This window comes from Peromyscus eremicus, chromosome 14, assembly GCF_949786415.1.
Source record: "Peromyscus eremicus chromosome 14, PerEre_H2_v1, whole genome shotgun sequence".
In the NCBI taxonomy this organism is placed as follows: domain Eukaryota; kingdom Metazoa; phylum Chordata; class Mammalia; order Rodentia; family Cricetidae; genus Peromyscus; species Peromyscus eremicus.
Genome location: NC_081430.1, coordinates 1,689,921 through 1,710,960, shown reverse-complemented (window position 1 = coordinate 1,710,960; position 21,040 = coordinate 1,689,921). Strand labels below are relative to the sequence as shown.

General features: G+C 40.8%; 1 protein-coding gene across 1 annotated transcript in view; it reads left to right on the top strand.

Moving 5' to 3' along the window:
* Slc26a4 (solute carrier family 26 member 4) overlaps positions 1-21,040 on the top strand; it is a 50,203-nt gene that overhangs the window by 8,017 nt on the left and 21,146 nt on the right. The window contains exons 4-9 of the mRNA XM_059279674.1: positions 832-1,016; positions 1,424-1,588; positions 10,704-10,856; positions 10,967-11,049; positions 16,374-16,521; positions 18,150-18,263. Of these exons, the coding sequence (XP_059135657.1) occupies positions 832-1,016; positions 1,424-1,588; positions 10,704-10,856; positions 10,967-11,049; positions 16,374-16,521; positions 18,150-18,263 (848 nt within the window). The remainder of the gene's footprint in view (positions 1-831; positions 1,017-1,423; positions 1,589-10,703; positions 10,857-10,966; positions 11,050-16,373; positions 16,522-18,149; positions 18,264-21,040) is intronic.

The following is a 21,040-nucleotide window of genomic DNA, read 5'->3' as shown; positions in this document are numbered from 1 at the left end:
CTCTCATAGACTCTAGCCTCTGACCTGTCTGCAGAAGCAGGTCAGGAGATGCCTACTGATTGAAACAACTTCTTTGGAGAACCAGTCAATAAGAGACAAATGGATTTGTCTCTGGCATTCACTACATGTAGATTTTCCTGGTTACCTGGCTTGGGTATTGAGGCCTCTCAAGGATAATACCTTTTATAATCAAAGGATAGGATCATCATCAACATGGAAAAAATGTAAGTAGTAAATAGAATAAATCAATAAAGAAAACTTTTAAAAATAGGATGTTATTAACTGGCATATGATAAAAAAGAAATCATATTCCAATCCTTTGTCAATTTGGACACTTGACATTGATATTGATGGAGGTACTTGTGTCTGGAAATCAGGATTTTGGACACTCTAAAAGATGAGATCATAGGGGATAAATACTAAATTGAATAAGTAAGGATTCAGTTTATGTGTGTCTCTGACAGGAAATATTTCCTGATAGCTCCCATGCCCTGTGACATGAGGATCCCACACAGGAGGGTCTGGTACCCTCCCTACACACTCACGAAGTATGCTCAACACTGCTTTACTACCATCTACCTACATCTTGTCTTCTCTGAGTCAGGAATGCCTTGAGATTCTCAGCTTCTTCAAACAGTAATTCTTAGTTGCAGCCAACTACCACACACCTTTCTAATAGTACATAGACATGTTGAGTCTAAATGTCTGTGATTCATTATTGATTAGTTGTTTTAGCTAACTATCACACACCTTTCTAATTGTACATAGACATGTTGAATTTAAATGTCTGTTATTCATTATTGGCTAGTTGACAAAGCCCTTTTTCCCCAGGACCTTTCCCCGTGGTCAGTTTAATGGTGGGATCTGTTGTTCTGAGCATGGCTCCAGATGACCACTTTCTTGTGCCCAGTGGTAATGGAAGTGCATCAAACATGACCACGTTAGACACCGGAACCAGAGATGCGGCCAGAGTACTAATTGCAAGCACCCTCACTCTTCTAGTAGGAATCATACAGGTAATAAGTAGGCTTACATGTAAACACAGATGAGTGTAATTCTTATTTGAAATAATTAATTTTAAAATGTGGAGATTTAAAGATGCATCTAATTGCAAGACAAACTTCTTGAACTAAAACTTATTTTTAGTTCTAATGTTATTTTCTAAATAACATTGTTTTTGTCAGATACTAAAATGACTTTGGAAACAAAAACCAAACAAACAAACAAATAGAAGCCAGAATCACTTGTTACCAAAGTCTGAGAAAAGAAAGCAAACAGAACGCAAGTGATTCAACCGAGGGCGAGTGTATGGGGCAGTGGAGCGAGTGTTTTCACTGACACAATGTTTAATTCGTTACTATTTCCAGAGAATTGTTCCTTCTCTCAGCCAAACATCTAACTTTTTCCTTTCTTCTTAACCTAGCTGATATTTGGAGGTCTGCAGATTGGATTCATAGTGAGGTACTTGGCAGACCCTTTGGTTGGCGGATTCACAACAGCTGCTGCCTTTCAAGTGCTGGTCTCACAGCTAAAGATCGTGCTCAATGTTTCAACCAAAAACTACAATGGCATCCTCTCCATTATCTATGTAAGTGCTGCATTATCACTACAGAGACATCATGTTCCCTCTCTCCAGAGTGAACCTGGAGAATCCATTTTCTGGGTACACTTGGAACCATCAAAACACACTTTTATGAAATCAGCAAACCATCATTTTTCAACTGCTCCAAACCTTTCCCCCATACTTTGGCCCTCAGAAACATCAAGGAATCTGAGGTAGCATAGCAATAAAGATGACAGGGCTGAGATGTTATAGACTTGCATTCTGGTCCTGCATTGCCTCTAATAAACTAAGTGACCCCCAGACAGATTATATAGGGTAGTGGCTGAAATTTCAGGTTTGCAGTTAGGTGGGTCTGGATCCAAACTTTGACTTTACTACTTACTGTTTGTCTTATGAACAAACCACCATGCCTCAGTTTCTGCAGAAATTGCAGAATGGAGTTGCAAATAGTAGCTACCTCACTGGATTGTTAGAGGAGAGTTGTTGGATAATTGGTTCAGGGGATGGCATATAGCAAGTTCCAGAAAAGTTATCATTATGGAGTTATTATTTCAAGCCTTTCTTTTTCTTTCTTGTTTTTAAAATGAAATGATTGGAGATGTGTCTCTCAAGCCCTTTCTAATTATGACCATCCATAATGCATAATGTAAATGTTTCAGCAATTATAAATGAAAACGGAACATTAGATTCAAAGCTGATTCAACATGCAAAAGATATGCAAAAGAAGGATCTAGATCATACAAAGTAGATTTGAAGTTCTTAGATCTAAGTCTATGCTCTATATAAAGTATGTTACAGATGCTTGGGAAATGGTGATAATAGTAACATGATGTCACTCTGGCTTGGGGAAATGAAGCCATGCAAAAGTGCATTTAAAAAACAAACAGGAACTGGGGATATAGCTCAGTTGGTAGACTGCTTGCCAAGCATACACGAGACCCTAGGTTCAATTCTCATCACTGGATTCATGTCTATAATCCTAACACTTGGGTGTTGAAGGCAGGAAGATCAGAAGTGCTGAGTTATCTTCACCTACACAGTGGTTTGAAGCCGGCCTGAGCTAAAAGATAAAAATTAGCATCTGAAAACAATATATGACCATACACACATTTAAAAGAGCAAGGTTGTCAAAAAATGTTCTCAGTTTCAGTACCATAATCCCTCATTACTCCGTGTATACTCCATCCTTTAGCAAATGTTGCCAAGTGCTCACTGCAGGCTGCGTACCAGGTTAGCAGTTAGAATAGATGGAGGAAGAGTAACACCATAGCTAACGGTCATAACATTTGAACATCAACAGACTGGAGTTAGAGTCTACTTGTGTGGCCTTGAATATGTTAAATATTGTGTGGCCCTGGGGCTAGAGAAATGGATCAGCATTTATGAGCACTTGTTCTTGCAGAAGATCTGGTTTCATATCCCAGCCTCCACATACATGGTGGTTCCCAACAATTTGTAACTACTTTTAAGGGATCTGATACCATCTTCTGACCTCTACAGGTACCAAGCACACACATGGTGCACAAACATACATGCAGACAAAAAAATTACACATAAAAAATGGAATAAATTTAATGAGAATTAAAAAAAATTAATTCGCCAATACCCTGGGTCCTAAGGTTTTTTTTGTTTGGTTGGTTGGTTGGTTTTTGGTTTTTCAAGACAAGGTTTCTCTGTCTGTGTAGCTTTGGAGCCTGTCCTGGAACTCACTCTGTAGCCCAGGCTGGCCTCAAACTCACAGAGATCCACCTGCCTCTACCTCCTGAGTGTCCAGATTAAAGGCGTGGGCCACCACCGCCTGGTGGTCCTAAGTTTTAAAATCAGGGTAATAATAATGGCCACTTCTTAGAGTAGCAATGTTAAGAACATTTACATCAGGCACATGACACATATTTGTAAACCCAGAACATGGGAAGCTAAGGCAGGAGGATCTCAAATTTGAGGCTACCCAGGTTTATTAAATAGTGAGACTATTATTAAATAGTGTCTTGTAAACTTTAAACATATTTTGTTAAGCTTATGTGTGTTTTGTCTGCATGTATATCTATGTACTATGTGCATGTTTGATGCTAAGGCTAGAAGAAGATGTTGGATCCCCAGGAATTGGAATTACAGATGCTAAGGCTAGAAGATGTTGGATCCCCAGGAACTGGAATTACAGTTCCCAACCCTGTGTGGGTTCTGGGAACTGAACCCAGCTCCTCTGGAAGAGCGGTCAGTGCTCCTAACTGCTGAGCCATCTCTCCAGCCATAAAAAGCAATAAGCACAATATCTGGCTACATAGAGCTCAATTTATTAGTGTTGTTTCATTGTCATAGAATGGACCTCACTGAGCTTACTGTCTGCTTTGATGAGGCCCAGCCCATCAGAGACATCAGCACAGGCCATTTTTCTTCCTTTTTAGATATAGTATTTTTATTAATTCTTTGAGAATTTCATACAATGTATTTTACATATACTCAGCTTCCATTCCTCCCCCAACTCCTCCTAGATCCATCCTCACAGCCTCACCCACTGTGAACTTCATTTCCTCTTTTTAATTTTTTGAGACAGGGTCTCACTATGTAGCCCTGTCTGGCCTGGAACTTGCTATGTAGATTAGGCTGACTTTGAACTCACAGAGGTCTATGGGTCTCTGCCAAAGTGTGAACTATCATGCCCAGTTATTTTTTATTTTTTACTTTTAAATAACTGACTGAGTCCACTTTGTGCTGCCCATGTACTCCTGGGTGCAGAGGTGTCTGCTGCAGCAAGGCTGACCTGCCAGGGCCACACCCTTAAAGAAAATCAGCATCCACCAGTTGCCAGCAGTTTTTCAGTCAAGGGTGAGGAATCCTAAGCTCCTCACTTCCTGCCAGAATTTTGACCGACTTAAATGTGTAGGTCTTACTCAAGCAACCACAGTTACTGTGAGGTCAGGGGTGAAATGGTCCTGTCACTTCCAGAAGACACTGTTTCACTGCCTGATTTCTGCCCCTTTTCTGTAAGTCACTGAGCCTTGTGGGAGGTAATAGAGACATCCCATTTGCAGCTGAGCACTCCTCTGACACTTACTCTCTGCTTTTCGGTCACTTGTGAGTTAACCACTACACTGCACACAGAAACTTCTCTGATGAGGTGTGCCTCAGAGATGAATCCAGAGGGCAGTTTGCTATTCTGTCCACTTAGCAGAGTGATTGTAATAGGCTCACCTTTGGGGCCTAACACAGGCTGGTTTTTGATTCAGCATGATTTATGGTTATTTTTGCTTTCCCCCCTGATCATCAGTTCTTATTTATTTACTTTGTATACATGCATGATACTGGGTGCACAGGGAGCTCAGAAAACAACTTTTAGAAGTTGGTTCTCATCTTCCACCTTGTTATGGCAGAGTTTCTTTTGATGATTCTGTGGGTGAGTTGCACACTCCAGGCTAGCTGGCTCCTGAGCTTCTGGGTGAGTGTTCTATCTGTGTCTCCCTTCTCAGGGTAACAGCTCTGGGATTACAGACACAGGCCACACAACCAGACTTTTACAAGAGTTCTGGGGATCGGACCCAGGTTTGCAGGCTTGCATGGCTAGCACCTTTCCCTGCTGAACCTTCTTTGTAGTTGGAAGTTTCTCTGGTCTTACCTAGCCTCACAGTCAGGACAAATCTCTCCCACCTGCATCCTGCAGCTACTTAGTCCCAAGTAAACACACAGAGGCTTGCATTATTTACAAACTGTATAGCCTATGGGTCAGACTTCTTGCTAACTAGCTCTTATAATTTAACTCATTTCTATTAATCTATATGTTGCCACGTGGCCGTGATGTTACCAGTCTGCTGGCATCTTGCTGCTCCTTGGGTGGCAGGCTGGCATCTCCTCCCACTCTCCTTTTTCCTCTCACTATCTCTTTTAGATTTTCTGGCCTGGCTTCATCCTGCCTTGCCATAGGCCAATGCAGCTGCACCACACATATTCACAGCATACAGAAAGACTTCCCACAGCACTTCTTCCTGGCCCTCAGGAATTCTTCTCAATACTGCCAGGCTTCCCACTTTTGATACAGGTTCTGTTACTTTTTGCATCCCTGACACATCTTGTTTTTACACTTTATCAACTCTTGATTTATTCCTTTATTTTTATTCATTCACTTCACCTATTCAATAAATACTGACACCAAGGCAGTAACTGAAGTAGAGATCATGAGGATCACTGCTTACTAGCTTGTTCTCCATGGCTTGTTCAGCTTGTTCTCTTATACAGTGCAGGCCCACCATCTGAGGAATGGTATAGCCCACAGTGGGCTGTGCCTTCCTACATCAGTCAGCAATCAAGAAAATGTCCCACAGATCAATTTGATGGAGGCAATTCTCAAACTGAGATGACCTCTTCCCAGGTGTGTCCAAGTTTGTGTCAAGGTGACAAAAACTAACCATGACAAGTTGTTTTTGTACACAAGTGTCTTAGTCAGGGTTTCCATTGCTGTGAAGAGACACCATGACTGCGGAAACTCTTATAAAGGAAAACATGTAATTGAGACTGGCTTAAAGTTCAGAAGTTCAGTCCATTATCATCATGGTGGGAAGTATGATATGCAGCAGTATGCAGGCAGACATCGTGGTAGAGAAGGAGCCACGAGTTCTACATTTGCATCAGTAGGCAGCAGGAAGAAAAGAGAGAGAGAGAGACTGGGATTGGCTTGAGTATCGGAGACCTCAAAGCCTACTTCCTAATAGTGCCACTCCCCATGGGCCAAGCATTCAAACACATGAGTCTATGGGGACCATGCCTATTGAAACCACCACAAGTGTGTTTTTTTTGTTTTTTGGGTTTCTTTTTGTTTTTTGTTTTTTTGCTTGGTTGTTAATTGATGGTACCTATACCACTGCCTCCTCTAAAAGTAAGACTGCCCTGAAAAAAGTTCTGCCCAAAGTTGAGATTTTAATTGTGTGTGTAAGGGCAGACAACCTAAGGTGTTGTTCCTTCGGAGCTATCTACTGCAAAAGTGAGTTTTGAAAGTAAAGCTTAGCATGATAGAATTGTTAGTTTTAACTCATTTCTGTGTGCAAAATTTACACCATTATAATAAAGAAAGTAATGCTGAAGGGGCAATCTACTTATACAGAAAGTGTCTGGAGCAAGGAAGGCTGGATGGATGGTGAAGGTGACTGTAGAAGGTTGTCACTGTCATACAGAAAAGAACTAGAAGAAAGTTACCCTGTGCATTTTCCCAGATACATACTAAGCACATGTTTTCCCTTATGGCTTTGTGCTTGGTGAGAACTATTATCCACATAACGTGGTCTTAAAATTCTTCAAACATCATAATAAATAAAATATTATCCATAGCTGATATCTCCATTTGACCTGTATTTAGAATACTAGGCTAAACTACAGAATTAGATTTATCTATAATTTTAGAACTCTGACAAAAAATTAAATTATAATTACTGTTCAGTGCATTTTTGGAAATTGTTTCTATCGACAACTGTCAGGCTATTTTCATTTATATAGCCAAGGTTTATTCCTATGCAGATTAAACTTTCTATTGTAGAGCTTTCCACAAGAAATGCTGAACTCACAATGCAAGCAATATAAGTCAAATGCTTCACTCAATGCAGGTGTGTGATTTTGCTTTTTGTAGCATTTAAAATACACCAGGGGTTCTTTACAATTTTTTCACTTTTATTTTATATCTATTTTATATCTATGAATGGGTGCTTTGCCTATACGTGTAGGCAGTACACCAAGTCTATGCAATGTCTATGGAGGCCAGTGATAGCAGTGGATCCTCTGGGACTGGGTTACAAATCGTTTTAAGTCACCATGTGGGTGCTGGAAATCAAACCCAAGCCTCTGGTACAGCAGCCAGTGCTCTTAACCCCTGAGACATCTTTCTAGCCCCCTGGTTCTTCTTATTCAAAGATTTAACTAATTCTGTGCTGGTTTTTGCCAATTTGGCACAAACTAGAGTCACCCAGGAAGAAGGAACCTCAACTGAGGAATTGCCTTCATCAAATTAGCCTGTGAGCATATGTGTGGGCCATTTTCTTGCTTAATGATTAATATGGGGAAGGCACAACCCATTGTAGGTGGTACTGTTCCTGGGCTGGTGTGTGGTCTGTATATGAAATCAAGCTGAGCAAGCCAGTAAGTAGTGTTCCTCAGTGGTTTCTACATCAGTCCCTACCTTGGCTTCCCCCAGTGGTGGACCTGTAAGCCAAACAAATTTTTTCCTTCCCAAGTATCTTTTGCCCAGAACATTTTATCATAGTAACAGAAATCAAACTAGGACAGTTTTCAAAATTAAGTAAGAATCATGGAGTGATTTTAAAAGTGTGTGTGTGTGTGTGTGTGTGTGTGTGTGTGTATACATACTCATGTGAGTGTGTGCACAAATATGCACTTGCACATGTGTAGAGGCCAAGGCTGACGTCAGATGTCTTCCTGGATCACTGTCCACCTTGTTTTTCAAGACAGGGCTTCTTGCTGAATTCATTGATTTGCCTAGGCAGGCTGGTCAATGAGCTCCAGGGATTCACCTACCTCAGCTCCCCTAGTGCTGGGTTATGAACAGACATTGCAGCACTGTTTTTTATCTGGGTGCTGAGCGTCTGAACTCAGGTGTTTATATTTGAGTGTCTGACTCTTCACTGAATGAGCCATTTCCCCAGCCACTGCAGTGATTTAAAAAAAAAAAAAGCTTGATTGATTGATTGATTGATTGATTATGCAGACAGTGTCTGTCTGCATGTATGCCTCCAGGCCAGAAGAGGATGCCAGATCTCATTACAGATGGTTGTGAACCACTGTGTAGTTGCTGGGAATTGAACTCAAACCTCTGGAAGAACAGTCATCTCTCCAGCTCCCCCTGTAGTGATTTTTGTAAAGTGAAATATTTTGTGATCAGGATAGTTGGTCCAAATGGAGAAAGAAAAGCAGGGGAAGGGAGAGAGGGAAGGGTGAGGAGGGAGGGAGGGAATGAGGGGGAAGGAGGGAGGTGGAGGAAGGTGGAGAGAGAGGTGGGGAGGGAGGGAGGGAGGGAGAGAGAGAGAGAGAGAGAGAGAGAGAGAGAGAGAGAGAGAGAGAGAGAGAGAGAGGGGCTGCTCTTAGACTCTGTTGTACTCTATTGTAAAGAGTCAGTCCAGGCAAGCTTTGAACTCAAAATTCTCCTGCCTCTGCCTCCTGAGTGTTAGGATAGTAGTCAGACAAATAGACAAATGATTTCCAAATTAACTTTCCTGTTTCAATTTGAAAAGTAAACCTTCATTGTATAAACTGCTAAAACATTATACCTAGCTCATGAATTGATAAGAGTTCTCATTAGAAACTTGATTATATAAGGGCAGGCCCCTCACCCAAGAGTGTTTGTGTAACACAATTGGGGCGGAGAAAAGAATACAAAATTGGGTGGATAGCGAGATGGGAGTGGATCTGGGAGGAGTTGGGGAGGGGTGAGTATGATCAAAACACATTGTATGAATTTCTCAAATAACTGATATTTTTAAAAAAGCAAATTCATTATGTAAAGAGCCGACTGGCCACAATGCCACAAGCCTCTGGAGTAAGGAGCAGGGTTGCTGCCTCCTGTGTGAGACATCCTGGGATTCTGTGGTTGTAGGATTTCTCCCAGTTTTCCTTTCATTCTGCAGCCACCTGTTTCATCTCGTTGCCCAATGTATCTGTCTCCAACGATTTTAAGTGTCTTTGGAAAGCAGAGTTAACATGATATATTGGGTTTAATGTGAAAGTGGAAAAGGCTTCCTCCAAATTAAATACCTAAATCCTAGCCCAAACACTTGCTGAGATAAGTTTTGCTTGTAGAAGACCCTCCATCCTTACTCCTGAAGCACTCCAGACAGGCAAGGCTGCTGGCAAAATAAATTGATATTCCTTATATGCCTGACACCAGATTATGATGATAATTATTTACAGTATTTCACTTATCTGTAAAAACAAACCAAGATACATGTTTTAACTCCTAAGATGCACCATTCCTTTATGTCAAATTAAAACCTAGCTATAAACAGATTTATTCAAAGGAAAGTATCCCCTGGCATGACTTGTCTCATAGAATTGAGAGACGCCTCCTTGAGACATGACTTACCTAAGAGATGCAACAGAACAAAGATGCCAGTGTTCTGCCTGGGAGTCTCCCTACTGACTCCCTTGAAGGAGACTCTGGTTTCCAGGGACCTTGTGTTTACAAAACAAAATGAATTTCCTTGAGCTGGCTCTTCTGCCCACTTGGAGAAAATAGATTTTAGTGTTAAGCTAATTTCTAAACAATTTATACTTGGTCTATGTACGCATTCAGTGGTTTTAATTTACCATAAAGAATTGATCAGTACCACTTGGATTTCCATATGGAACACTTTTGGGTTTTTTTTTTTTGTTGTTATTTTCCACATCATTCAGGTTGGGAGAAGAACATTACTTAGGATGCCGGCTGGGACCAAAGAAAATTACCTTGTCAGATGTCAGCCCTCCTGTCTACAAAGATCCCACCTAATAGCATAATACAACCTCCTTAAGACAAAGATTTATTTTTCTGTAAGTTAAGGATAGCATTACCATTTTCCTTGAAAAATTCTCCACTTTATCCTAAAAATACAGATAAACAAACACAAGAATGTAAAAATCACCTCTCCAAGTTAATCACTATTAGTAACTTTGAATACATGTGTATATGTTAGAAATTGCATGTTCTTAATGTTCCTTGTGTTAGTCGATACATTTTTACAATTTTAATAATAGCTTTATATTATTTATTTATGCATATGTATATTTTAGAAATTTTATGTGCTTAATGGACCTTGTATTAGCCAATACTCTTTTAAATAATAACTTCATTTATTTGTGTATGTGTACATGTGTGTGTGTGTGTGTGTGTGTTTTCTTTCATGTGTGCAACAGCAAAGGTATGGCGGTCAGAGAACAATTTTCAGGAGTCAGTTTTCTCCTTCATCATATAGATTGTGAGGATGGAACTCATACCATCAGCCTTGTCAGTGATCACCTTAACCCACTGAGTCATCTTGCCAGTCCCATTTTTAAGATTTTTTTTGCCAGTCCCGTTTTTAAGACTCACATGTGCTGTTCATGTGGGAGAATTGCTCTTATGTATATGTCTGTATAGCATATGTCATATACACCCATTTTCTCTTTACAGACACTCATTGAGATTTTTCAAAATATCAGTGACACCAACATTGCAGATTTCATTGCTGGGTTACTCACCATCATCATCTGTATGGCTGTTAAGGAATTAAATGATCGATTTAAGCACAAAATCCCAGTCCCTATTCCTATAGAAGTGATCGTGGTAAGTAGAATAAATGGTCAGAAAATTCAGTACTAATTAGGTTGACAAGCAAGGAATTGCCAAGGCCAATGGAGTTGGTTTTTTCCATTTTTTCTTTTCTTTTATTTCAGACAATAATTGCCACTGCCATTTCCTACGGGGCCAACTTGGAAAAAAATTACAATGCTGGCATTGTTAAGTCCATCCCAAGTGGGTGAGTGTGGTGTTCCTCTCAGATAGCGCTAATAAACTAAGGCAGTGCTTTGTTAAATGAAACTTTTTATTGCCGGTTTCGCTTCACCATTGATAGTCTTACTTTCATGTGATCTTGAAGAAATGCCATGTGCACAAAACATCAGATAAACAGTGCATGTGGAGATCAAGTTCAGGCCAGTTGTTAAAAGCAGACCTTACATACTCCACTTTCTTAAAGTGTGGCAGGACATGTACATTCAGTCAGACTCCTGATTAAAACATGTATGTATAATTACAGTGTAATATGAGCATATCACAATTAGCATTGATTACATTATGAACAATTTGTTTAAGGAATCTCAGATGTCTGGCTTAAATTCTCTACAATGTAATCAACCACAGATAAAAATGCTATCTTTCATACCTATAAGTTGTATTATTTTCGTGTAAATTATATATATATTTAGACATTTTGTGAAGACAAATTTAGAAGAGTAAAAGGCCAAGGTCCTTAATCCTCTATGTCACTGTCAGTGGGAAAGTTCTTCTGTAAGACAAGGGTAATTACACAGAGGAAGCTTCAACTCAAGCTTGTGAAATGCCACTGAGAGGTCTCATAAAAATGCAGAGCAGATGAAGCGGCTCACACTACAGTTATGAGGAAGCCCATATATTTGCCACATCTATAACACTGACTACAGCATTTGTAAGGAGACTTGGGGTCAATCAATAAACTGTAGTTTCTCTTCCTTCTAATGTGGGTGGGCCCCACATTGTCCTAGCATTTCCGTGCTTGTAATGTAAACTCCTCAGTGCTTCCACAGCAAATGATCTCATTTGAGTAAATATCTTACAGTTTTTCTAATAACAATTTAAAGATATCTTTAAAACAACTGGTACATGAAACTTGTATTACATATTGCCCATTCCAGTGTTACAAATGTACCCTTTGGTAACACCTAAATTGTGTGTTACCTTCCTGCTTTCTACCTCAAACCTGTGGATTCAGGCTGTCTGGAGGAGGCCTGAAAACAATTCTTTTTCAAAAGTGTCTCAAGTGATTCTTCTGATCAGGTAAATTTGAGAAATTTTACACTAGAAAACAACATTTAGGTAGTAAAGTTTGTAAAAGACTGGAGGAAACACAGTGATGAAAGTCGCAATGAAACTTGAGCTGCGGAATTTCCACCCTAAAGACTGAGTTGTTTTGTAGTCACAAATGCTTATATAGAAATGTGTAAATGCAGATCTCTTTCCTTAGCTTCCCGTATGCACAGACCAGGGATGGACTGCAGCCCAGGCCTGTGAATCCCTGCTCCAGTGCTTGCAGCGGAGACTCACTTTTCCTCACACTGAAATTCCTAGCTGCTCCCTTTGCAGGACCTTTAGCTTCCTGCCCTTTGGTTTAGTCATGCTTAGTGCTCTGATTGCTAACTTAGCTTTAGGGGACACTTCATGGTAGTGCCCCATTTGTGGCATTCAGCTCTGTCTCCCTAGTACAACATCTACCTTACAGTGGGCTCTCTGAAAACATTGGCTGAGGGAATAAACCCCCTAAGCCATGTCATTACAAATAAGCCACAAGAAAGGTTATGGCTGTCTAATTTGGTGGCCCAGAAACAATTCTAAAAATATTAACACATCTGCAAAGGAAAAGGTGACATGGAAAGATGAGAAACCAGAGTGGGAATGAGAATGCTCTGGTGGCTGAGGACATCACCAGAGAAGGAAAAGGAACCTCCTTCCTGCATCTCCAGTCAGATTGCTACTGGCAGCTTCCTTTTGTCTCTCTGAAGGTCGGGGTGACATTCAGTCCTCAGAACAAGAACAACCTCCCATTACATAGCCCCAAACGGTGACTGTCTTGTCTACTTAAGCTTGTCTCATCTCCCCATTTATCTGTTATGTCAGTGACCTCATGAGTAGTCATGCCATTCTCTGTACCTCTCTGTACTTTAATGCTACTTTTTGTTGATCAAGTTGTCTATTCAGAGCCATTGAAGACTCTTTGGATTAGCTCCTGTGTCCCACTGTACATATTCCACTATGGAAGCCTATTTGTTTTGATTTGATTTTTAGAGCTTTTCCTTACTTTCTGTACTCTGATACTCAAACACAATCTTAAGAATGTTTTGCTTCAGTACATTTCCATCAAAATATTTCAAATATTTCTGTTTGCTTTGTGGTTCACCAGCTCTTCTGAATGTCTTGGTTTTTGGTTGAAGAGACAGTTGTGCTTATCTTTTTGAAACCTAGACACCCATCAGATGACTAAAGTAACCTGTTATATTATTTGCCTGACATTTCTCATTTGTACACAAAATAATACCTCAGATACTTATACTCCTCACTTATCTGTGTGGAAGCACCTACCAAGTGGTAGGCAGTGTCCTGGATGTTCAGTGGGTAGTTCCCAGGCTAGTGAGGACATGGTCATCCTCCAGGAATAAGTGCTGTGGTGGAGCTTGCTATGCATTAGAAGGAAGATAACTTCTTGATATTTTAAGGATGATATTAATCAGCCAAATAATGTAGGAAATAGTAAGTAAGGCAGGACAGTAATGGGTAAAGGTCATGGGGATGCTTGAATAAAACATGCAACTGTAACAAAGAAAGTGGCACTTTGGAGGTATAGCAAGGAGTTCATTGCAACTGAAGCATAAAATAAGATAGAGGAGGTGAGAGGTGAGCATCAGCAAAGAAACCACCATGAAAGTTAACCATTGGAGGGTTTGAAAGCATGAGAGTGGCCACTTTTGTTAGCACTGTAGACAGTGAATTAAAGCAGCTAGCTAAGCAACCAGATGAGGAATCCATTCCAGTAACGTAAGAGATAAGGAGAGTGGTCACAGTGATGAAATAGAAACCTTATCAACAGATGGGTGTGAGGTTGAGAGGGCTGGTGATCAGCAGGGTGGCTCTGTCCACCTCTCTATTCCTTGTTGGTTAAAAAACACAACCTATCTTTGTCTAGTCAGTGTCTTAGTGTCTCCAGGGATTCACTCACTCCTGGAGCCTTCTCTGTCCCACCAGTCACAGCCTGCCTCTCTCCTGATGCTGCTGATCCTCATCCTGCAGTTCTTAGTGTGTCCAGTTTTTCATTCATTTCAACATGTGCTTTTCTTCCAGCCTACCTGTTTCCACTGTGTGTGTGTGTGTGTGTGTGTGTGTGTGTGTGTGAGAGAGAGAGAGAGAGAGAGAGAGAGAGAGAGAGAGAGAGAGAGAGAGAGCACATTTGTGCTTTGAATGTCATTCCCTTTACTACCCCAGTTTGTCTCTGCTCTCAGTGACGGGTTCCTCTCTTACCAGTCAGTACCTGATGTGCTCTTTGTCGTATTAATTGCCACTGTTTTCACTTGGTGTCCTTTGCAGTGAAATTGGAAGTGTGGCCCAGGAAAGATAGCATGATAGAATGGAGATGGCTGTTTCCTGTGGATTCCTGCCCTTGTTTAGCTGGGTTGGGGAACATTTGCCAAACATGCACAACCAACCTGAAGTGAAACATCCAGTTAGCATGTTTACCACATGTGACCCCCCGCTTTGTGTATTATTGGGCCCTTTGGGAAGCACCATTCCCCACACTCATATCTTCAGGATAAGGATGTATTCATATGCTCCTTTCTCTGCATGACTGGGTCAGACTGACTGGGTTGGCTAGGGCTAACAAGCCCATGGGGTGATCATGTAGTTTAGGAAGTGTTAAGTCAGGTAATAGAATATATTCTTAATTGGGCCGTTAGAAGATGGGCAGATAGAGCCTCCCCTAATTTACTTTGGACAAATGATTGACACCCTTGAAGTCCAGCAAGGAAGCAGAAGCAGTGATGATAATGTGGCAAGTTTAGCTTCTTCCAGCCTAGACTGAGCACCACTAGTAAAAAGGAGTTAACTAGTTACACAATAATATCTCATTAAATTTTATGAGAAGAGGGCATAGGCATCCTATGACAGCCAATGAAACAATTTAGTAGGTTTAAACAATGTGCCCAAAGTCATAAAGTCACTCAATAACTGAAGTCCTTTGACTTCATACCTCGCAATTTTTAACCTTAGTAATTAAGGATTGGGTAATATTTGGAGAACACTACAGTCACAGAGGCAGTGAGCATCATGCTACTATCAAAACTAAAACCTTTTCACAATTTAGCTTTGATAGAGTCCTAGTGACCTGAAGTAGACTTGACTGGGTCTTGGAAGCATCCTATTAAGTGAGATCTACGGTCAGATCTAGACTAGCAGGTGGTGAGATACTGAGTCACTCAAGTATGGGTTGTTTCTAACATGCTGTCTATAGCTGGAGTCCATTCTGGAGTCTACACATAGGACAGGAGAAGGAATGAGGGAGAAGTCTGAAAATTAACCCTGCTGGAGGAAAGTCTTCACAACAGCAGAGCCCTGGCAGGTCTTACTACCCAATTATCCAATCTCCAACATGGACCCACTAAAACTTCAAGCCACTCATTTCTCTCTTCCGGGTTGCAGTTCTCATATCAAAATGAGAGAGACAGGTTCAACAACACTCTGGAGAGCTCACTAGCTCGAAACTTTCTACAGTTTGTCTCTAAAACTTCCATTCCCACTTTATTTAATTACAAGATACACAGGTGGTGGGATTTGTTTTAATGACTGGGGACTTTTGGGATTGCATAATACGTATATTCTAGAGGTAAATGAAGCTCTTCCTCCAAGCTTTTACATTTGGGAACAAATTTCATAATCATGTTTATATGTTTCATTTTTGAATAGTTTATAGAAAAACTTTGGCTTTGTTGAATAGTCTGTGAAAACACAATCAGTGTTTTTTTTTTTTTTTACTGACTGTGGGGGATGATTATAATCATATACATTTAATGTGGGATGAGGGTTTTTTCTGTCTTAAAATTAAGATTTAAATGTCATGGTTCTTTAGAACTTTCTGCTGAGTTCTTTCAGTGTCATATAGTCTTTGTTTCTTCAACAGAATTGACATCTTTTCACACAGACTAAATTTATAACATACCTAGAATCTCTTGTATTGCCAAAGAACCTTGAAGGTGAAATTATGTGAGGAAAAATGTTACATGTGAAGTGTCATGGATGGAGTTGTAGTAAAGAATCCATAGTGACAGATTTATTCATGTCAGAGTATAAAAACAAAACAAAAAATCCTCTCCAACAGCCAGTGAGCTAACACTAACTTCTGGTTAAAAACTAGGAAAGCAGATGTTCTTATTTATGCATCCCATGTGCTTTTGTTTGCTTGGGTCATGTCCTTGCGTGTGCACCATGTGACTGAGTAGACACAGCATTTGGTAAAGCTGGGAAAAAGCTGTCAAATCTTCACAAGATATTTTCACTTACTAGGTTCTTGCCTCCTGCACTTCCGTCTGTGGGCCTGTTTTCTGACATGCTGGCTGCATCCTTTTCCATTGCTGTGGTGGCTTATGCTATTGCTGTGTCTGTAGGAAAAGTCTATGCCACCAAGCATGACTATCTCATCGATGGAAACCAGGTATGGTCACCTATTTATTGAGCTGAGTTTATAAGGCTAGAAACAAGTAAAGAAAACACAACTGGGGGAGATTTTGGTATCACCTAAGGAAACTGATGTTTTCTTTCACTGGCCTTTATTGAGTTGATTTCTCTCCTGTACTTGCTAATTAAATTTTATTTTTGAAATATGCATGTAACACAAATTGCTAAATGGTCTTATTAATAAAAAAAAAAAAAACCCAGAGCCAGATACTGGGGTAAAAGCTGAAAGATCAGAGAGGCAGAGAGCAAGCCACTAGTTCTTACCCCTGTGAAATCCTCCGCTGAATGAGAACGTGAGTTCCTGTTTCCTTATGCCTTATATACCTTTCTCTGCCCTGACGTCACTTTCTGGGATTAAAGGCGTGTCTACTTCCCAGTACTGGGATAAAAGGTATGTGCCACCACTGTTTGGCTCTGTTTTCAGTGTGACCTTGAATTCACAGAGATCCAGACAGATCTCTGCCTCCCGAGTGATAGAATTAAGGGTGTGTGCCACCACTGTCTGGCTTCTATGTCTAATCTAGTGGCTGGCTCAGTCCTCTCATCCCCAGATAAGTTTATTAGGTTACACAATATATCACCACATATGCAAGCTAAGTCATCCTGCTTCTTAAGAAATAAGCTAAAGTGACATTGTCTTGGTCAGGGTTTCTATTGCTTTGATAAAACATCATGACCAAAAAGCAACCTAAGGAGGAAAGGGTTTTATTTCAGTTTCCAGCTTGCAGTCTACCATCCAGGGAAGTCAGGGCAGGAAGCTGGAGACTGATGCAGAGGCCATAGAGGAGTATGGTTTACTGGTTTGCTCCCCTTGACTTGCTCAGTCTGCTTTCTTATAGCACCCAGGACCACCAGCCCTAGGATGTCACTGCACACCTTTAATCACAACTCTTGGGAGGCAGAGGCAAGCAGATCTGTGAGTTCGAGGCCAGCCTTATTTGTCTACAGAGCTAGTTCCAGGATAGCCAAGGCTATACAGAGAAACCTTGTCTAGAAGAAAGAAAGGAAGGAAGAAAGGAAGAAAGGAAGAAAGGAAGAAAGAAAGAAAGAAAGAAAGAAAGAAAGAAAGAAAGAAAGAAAGAAAGAAAGAAAGAAGAGAGGGAGGGAGGGAAGGAGGGAAGGAAGGAAGGAAGGAAGGAAGGAAGGAAGGAAGAAAAAATAAATGCCTTACATGTTTGGCCACAGGCCACTCTGGTGTAGGTATTTTCTCAAATGAGGTTCCTTCTTCCAAAATGACTCTAGCTTGTGTCAAGTTGACATAAAACTAACCAGCACAAGCACTAATTAAAAAATGCTAATTCAGTCAGGTCAAAGGCAATATAAAAGTTAACTATTATGCTAGACAAAGAGCTTTTCATGTGGCCAAGTAACTCTTGGTAATTCATTTCCCTTTTAAATGATTGCTATGTGATTACACATGATGTGTGTGTGCATGTGTGCCACAGACCAGATCAGGTCTCTCTCTTCACCTTTGCATGGTTCTGGAACTTGAGCTCACATCACCAGGTTTGCATAGCAGGTACCTGTATCCTTCTGATGAACACTTGATGAGGGTCCAGCAAGCATTCTCTTTGCAATGGCACTGTAACCTAGTCTCTCCCTTAGGAATTCATTGCCTTTGGGATAAGCAACGTCTTCTCTGGATTCTTCTCCTGTTTTGTGGCGACCACTGCTCTGTCTCGAACTGCTGTCCAGGAGAGCACTGGGGGAAAGACACAGGTATGCAGTGACAGCAGGTAACACTGGGAGCAGGGAACAGAAAGTGGGTGGCTGAGAGAGGCTTCCACGAGACTGAACAGGACAATTAGCCTTCATGAGAGAGGGACTTGTGCTGCCTCAACTGGTACAGTTTGGGCCTCATCTCTTTGACTTGCCCAACCCTTATCAAAAACTTCTTTAAAAGCAACATATATAGTCTCCTGAAACTGTGATTGCCAAATCCTAATGTGTCAGTGTTCACCTGGCTGATAACTACACTCACCTGGTTAACCAGGGACAGTCACATTCATAAGTAAAGAAGAATGATGCTGTTTATTAGTTTGTTATCTACGGAGAGCAAGAGCCTGGTTAAAAAAAAAAAAAAAAAAAAAATTTCCCAGGTCAGTAATTCCAGCTACTTGGGAGTCTGAGGCAGGATTGATCCCAAGTACAAGAAATCTCTGTTTGGGTTATGGAATGAATTTGAGGCCAGCTGGGACAATGATGTGAAACCTTGTCTCAAAAGAAAAAGGGAGAAGAAGGTTGAGGATACAGTTCAGTGTATCTGAATGCTTGCTCTGCATGTCTGAGATCCTGAGTCTCACCCCCAGTACCACCGTGGGAAAATGAAGCCCGTTGCAGCTTTGCAAGTTATAATTTATTCTTTTAAATTTATGTGTGTGGGTGTTTTACCTGCACAGATGTATGAGCACCACATATACGCAGTGGAAGAGGGGTTGGATGCCCCAGACTGGAGTTAGAGATAGCTGTGAGCCACCTTGTGGGTGCTGAGAGTGGAACCTAGGTTCTTGGGAAGAGTAGCCAGAGCTCTTAACCGCTGAGCCCTCTCCAGCCTGCATTATTGTACTTTCTATTCATATTTCCTTTTCAAAAGTCAGGAATTTCCTCTAGAGGCTTTTAGAGGAACAGTTTATTAGACAAGAATTTTTTTACTGTAACATTTTGGCACTATTTCCTGAGTAATATTTCTGTTTTTGAAGTTCTGAATATGCCTTTAATTTTGCCTCTTAAATATGGCTTTTGGTTGTTGCTTTCACAAGGTAACCATAAAACCAGCTAATTCTTCCTGAGGCTGGTGAGAAAGCCCAGGAAACACTCTCAGAGTTTGCTTGAAGGTAGACTCAGCTGTACTTCTGTGGAGGCTCAGAAGGCTTTAGCTTCCTGACATAGGAAAGAACATTGTTTAAGGGGAAAAAAGAAAAAGAAAGAAAGAAAACTCCAAGAGTATAAAAGAGAATAAGCCCAAACTGCTGTAAAATACAAGTCTTCAAGGGTTTTTTTTAAGGCAAAGACATAAGAATGAAAGCAAATACCAAGAAAACAATGACTTGCCCAGGGAGAACTGTAAATGTTCTCATAGCACATTTGATGTCCCCACAATATGGATGACGTTACTACAATACAGATGATGTCACCATAGTGCAGATGACGTCACGACATGTATGTGATGTTCCTCTCCTATTAAAATGGCCTCTCCCAATTTTTTTGGCTACATTAAGGCAAAATTTAATTTTAATTCTTAGAGGGTTTTTTTAACCTTTTATTTTAAGCAATAAAGGAACCCAGTATGCACTAAAAAGAAAAGCAGGGCTCTGTTGTCAAGGGGAAGTGTGTCAGAGCTCCGTTCCAGAGCTGTGCCTGCTGCAGCTGAAGCTGTGAGCAGCTGGAGCCCCTGCTGCTTGCTGTAGTGGTGGGCACTGAAAAGCTCCCCAGGACACACGGTCCTGAGTGGGTGCAGCTGGATCCAAGCTACTCATGGCCATTCTCCTGCTGTTATCTGCCTGCCCCAGTAATAATGTGTAAAGTGACCTCCTTGGCAAAGGGCTCGGGGATAATAGTGTTCTGGTAAGTTAATATTCTCTGCCACACACTGGCCTGTATTATATTTAGGAGGGAAGGGTGCCAGGAGTTCAGCATTGAAGAAGGAAACAAGCAGAACGGCTTGATATTTAATTACTGAAAAGCATATAAAGTTCTAGGGTTAAAAGTCTAAGATCATGGACTGAAATCCAGGGACCTGTGACCAAACAAATGATCAAGTCCTCTTGTGTGGCTTCTCATGCTTTATGCCAAAGCCTCAACTTCAGCATAAATAGGACTACTAATTATATCCACCTCGAAGGGATGCTGTGAGGATTAAATACCACAATGGAAAGTCTTAGCACACACTGACTACTAAATGCTGATTAGTCTACACCTTGAGGGAGGAAGGGCCTCTTAGCATCAGTGACACATGTGCTGGGCCTGGCACCTAAGGAGTACCAAGCATACCGTTGTCGAAGAACAAATAGAAGAATGCGTGTTGGTGGACTTGAACTGTGTCCTATGAATCTGCAGACTGTAGAGAGCTAAACCTTCTTTCCTGTCCTTTCTCTTACCCCTCCCCTGACCTCTGCTGGCTCATAGAAAGGTAATTAACACAAATTACTCCATAGCTCTAATTACCCTTTCCCTTAACAATAATTAACTTGCCAAGAATTGAATCTTCTCAAAGATAGAAAATCTACGTTTTTCCACAAACCAGCCTTATACAGTAAATTCAAATAATTAATCCCTTATAGGTTTTAATATTATGATCAAACTTAGCCTTGGCTCTATAATTAGAGACTTACTATCCTTGGAGAATGGTGGCCAGTCTCCTACTCAGAGTTGTGCAGATAGTTGTCCCTGTCTCCAAATATACCTTTTACCAATCCCTAGAGCCTATGTGTAAGTGGCTCAATAATACGGATCAAGTAACAGAAGGAGGAGGACATGAAGGGAGGAGGGAAGAGTGG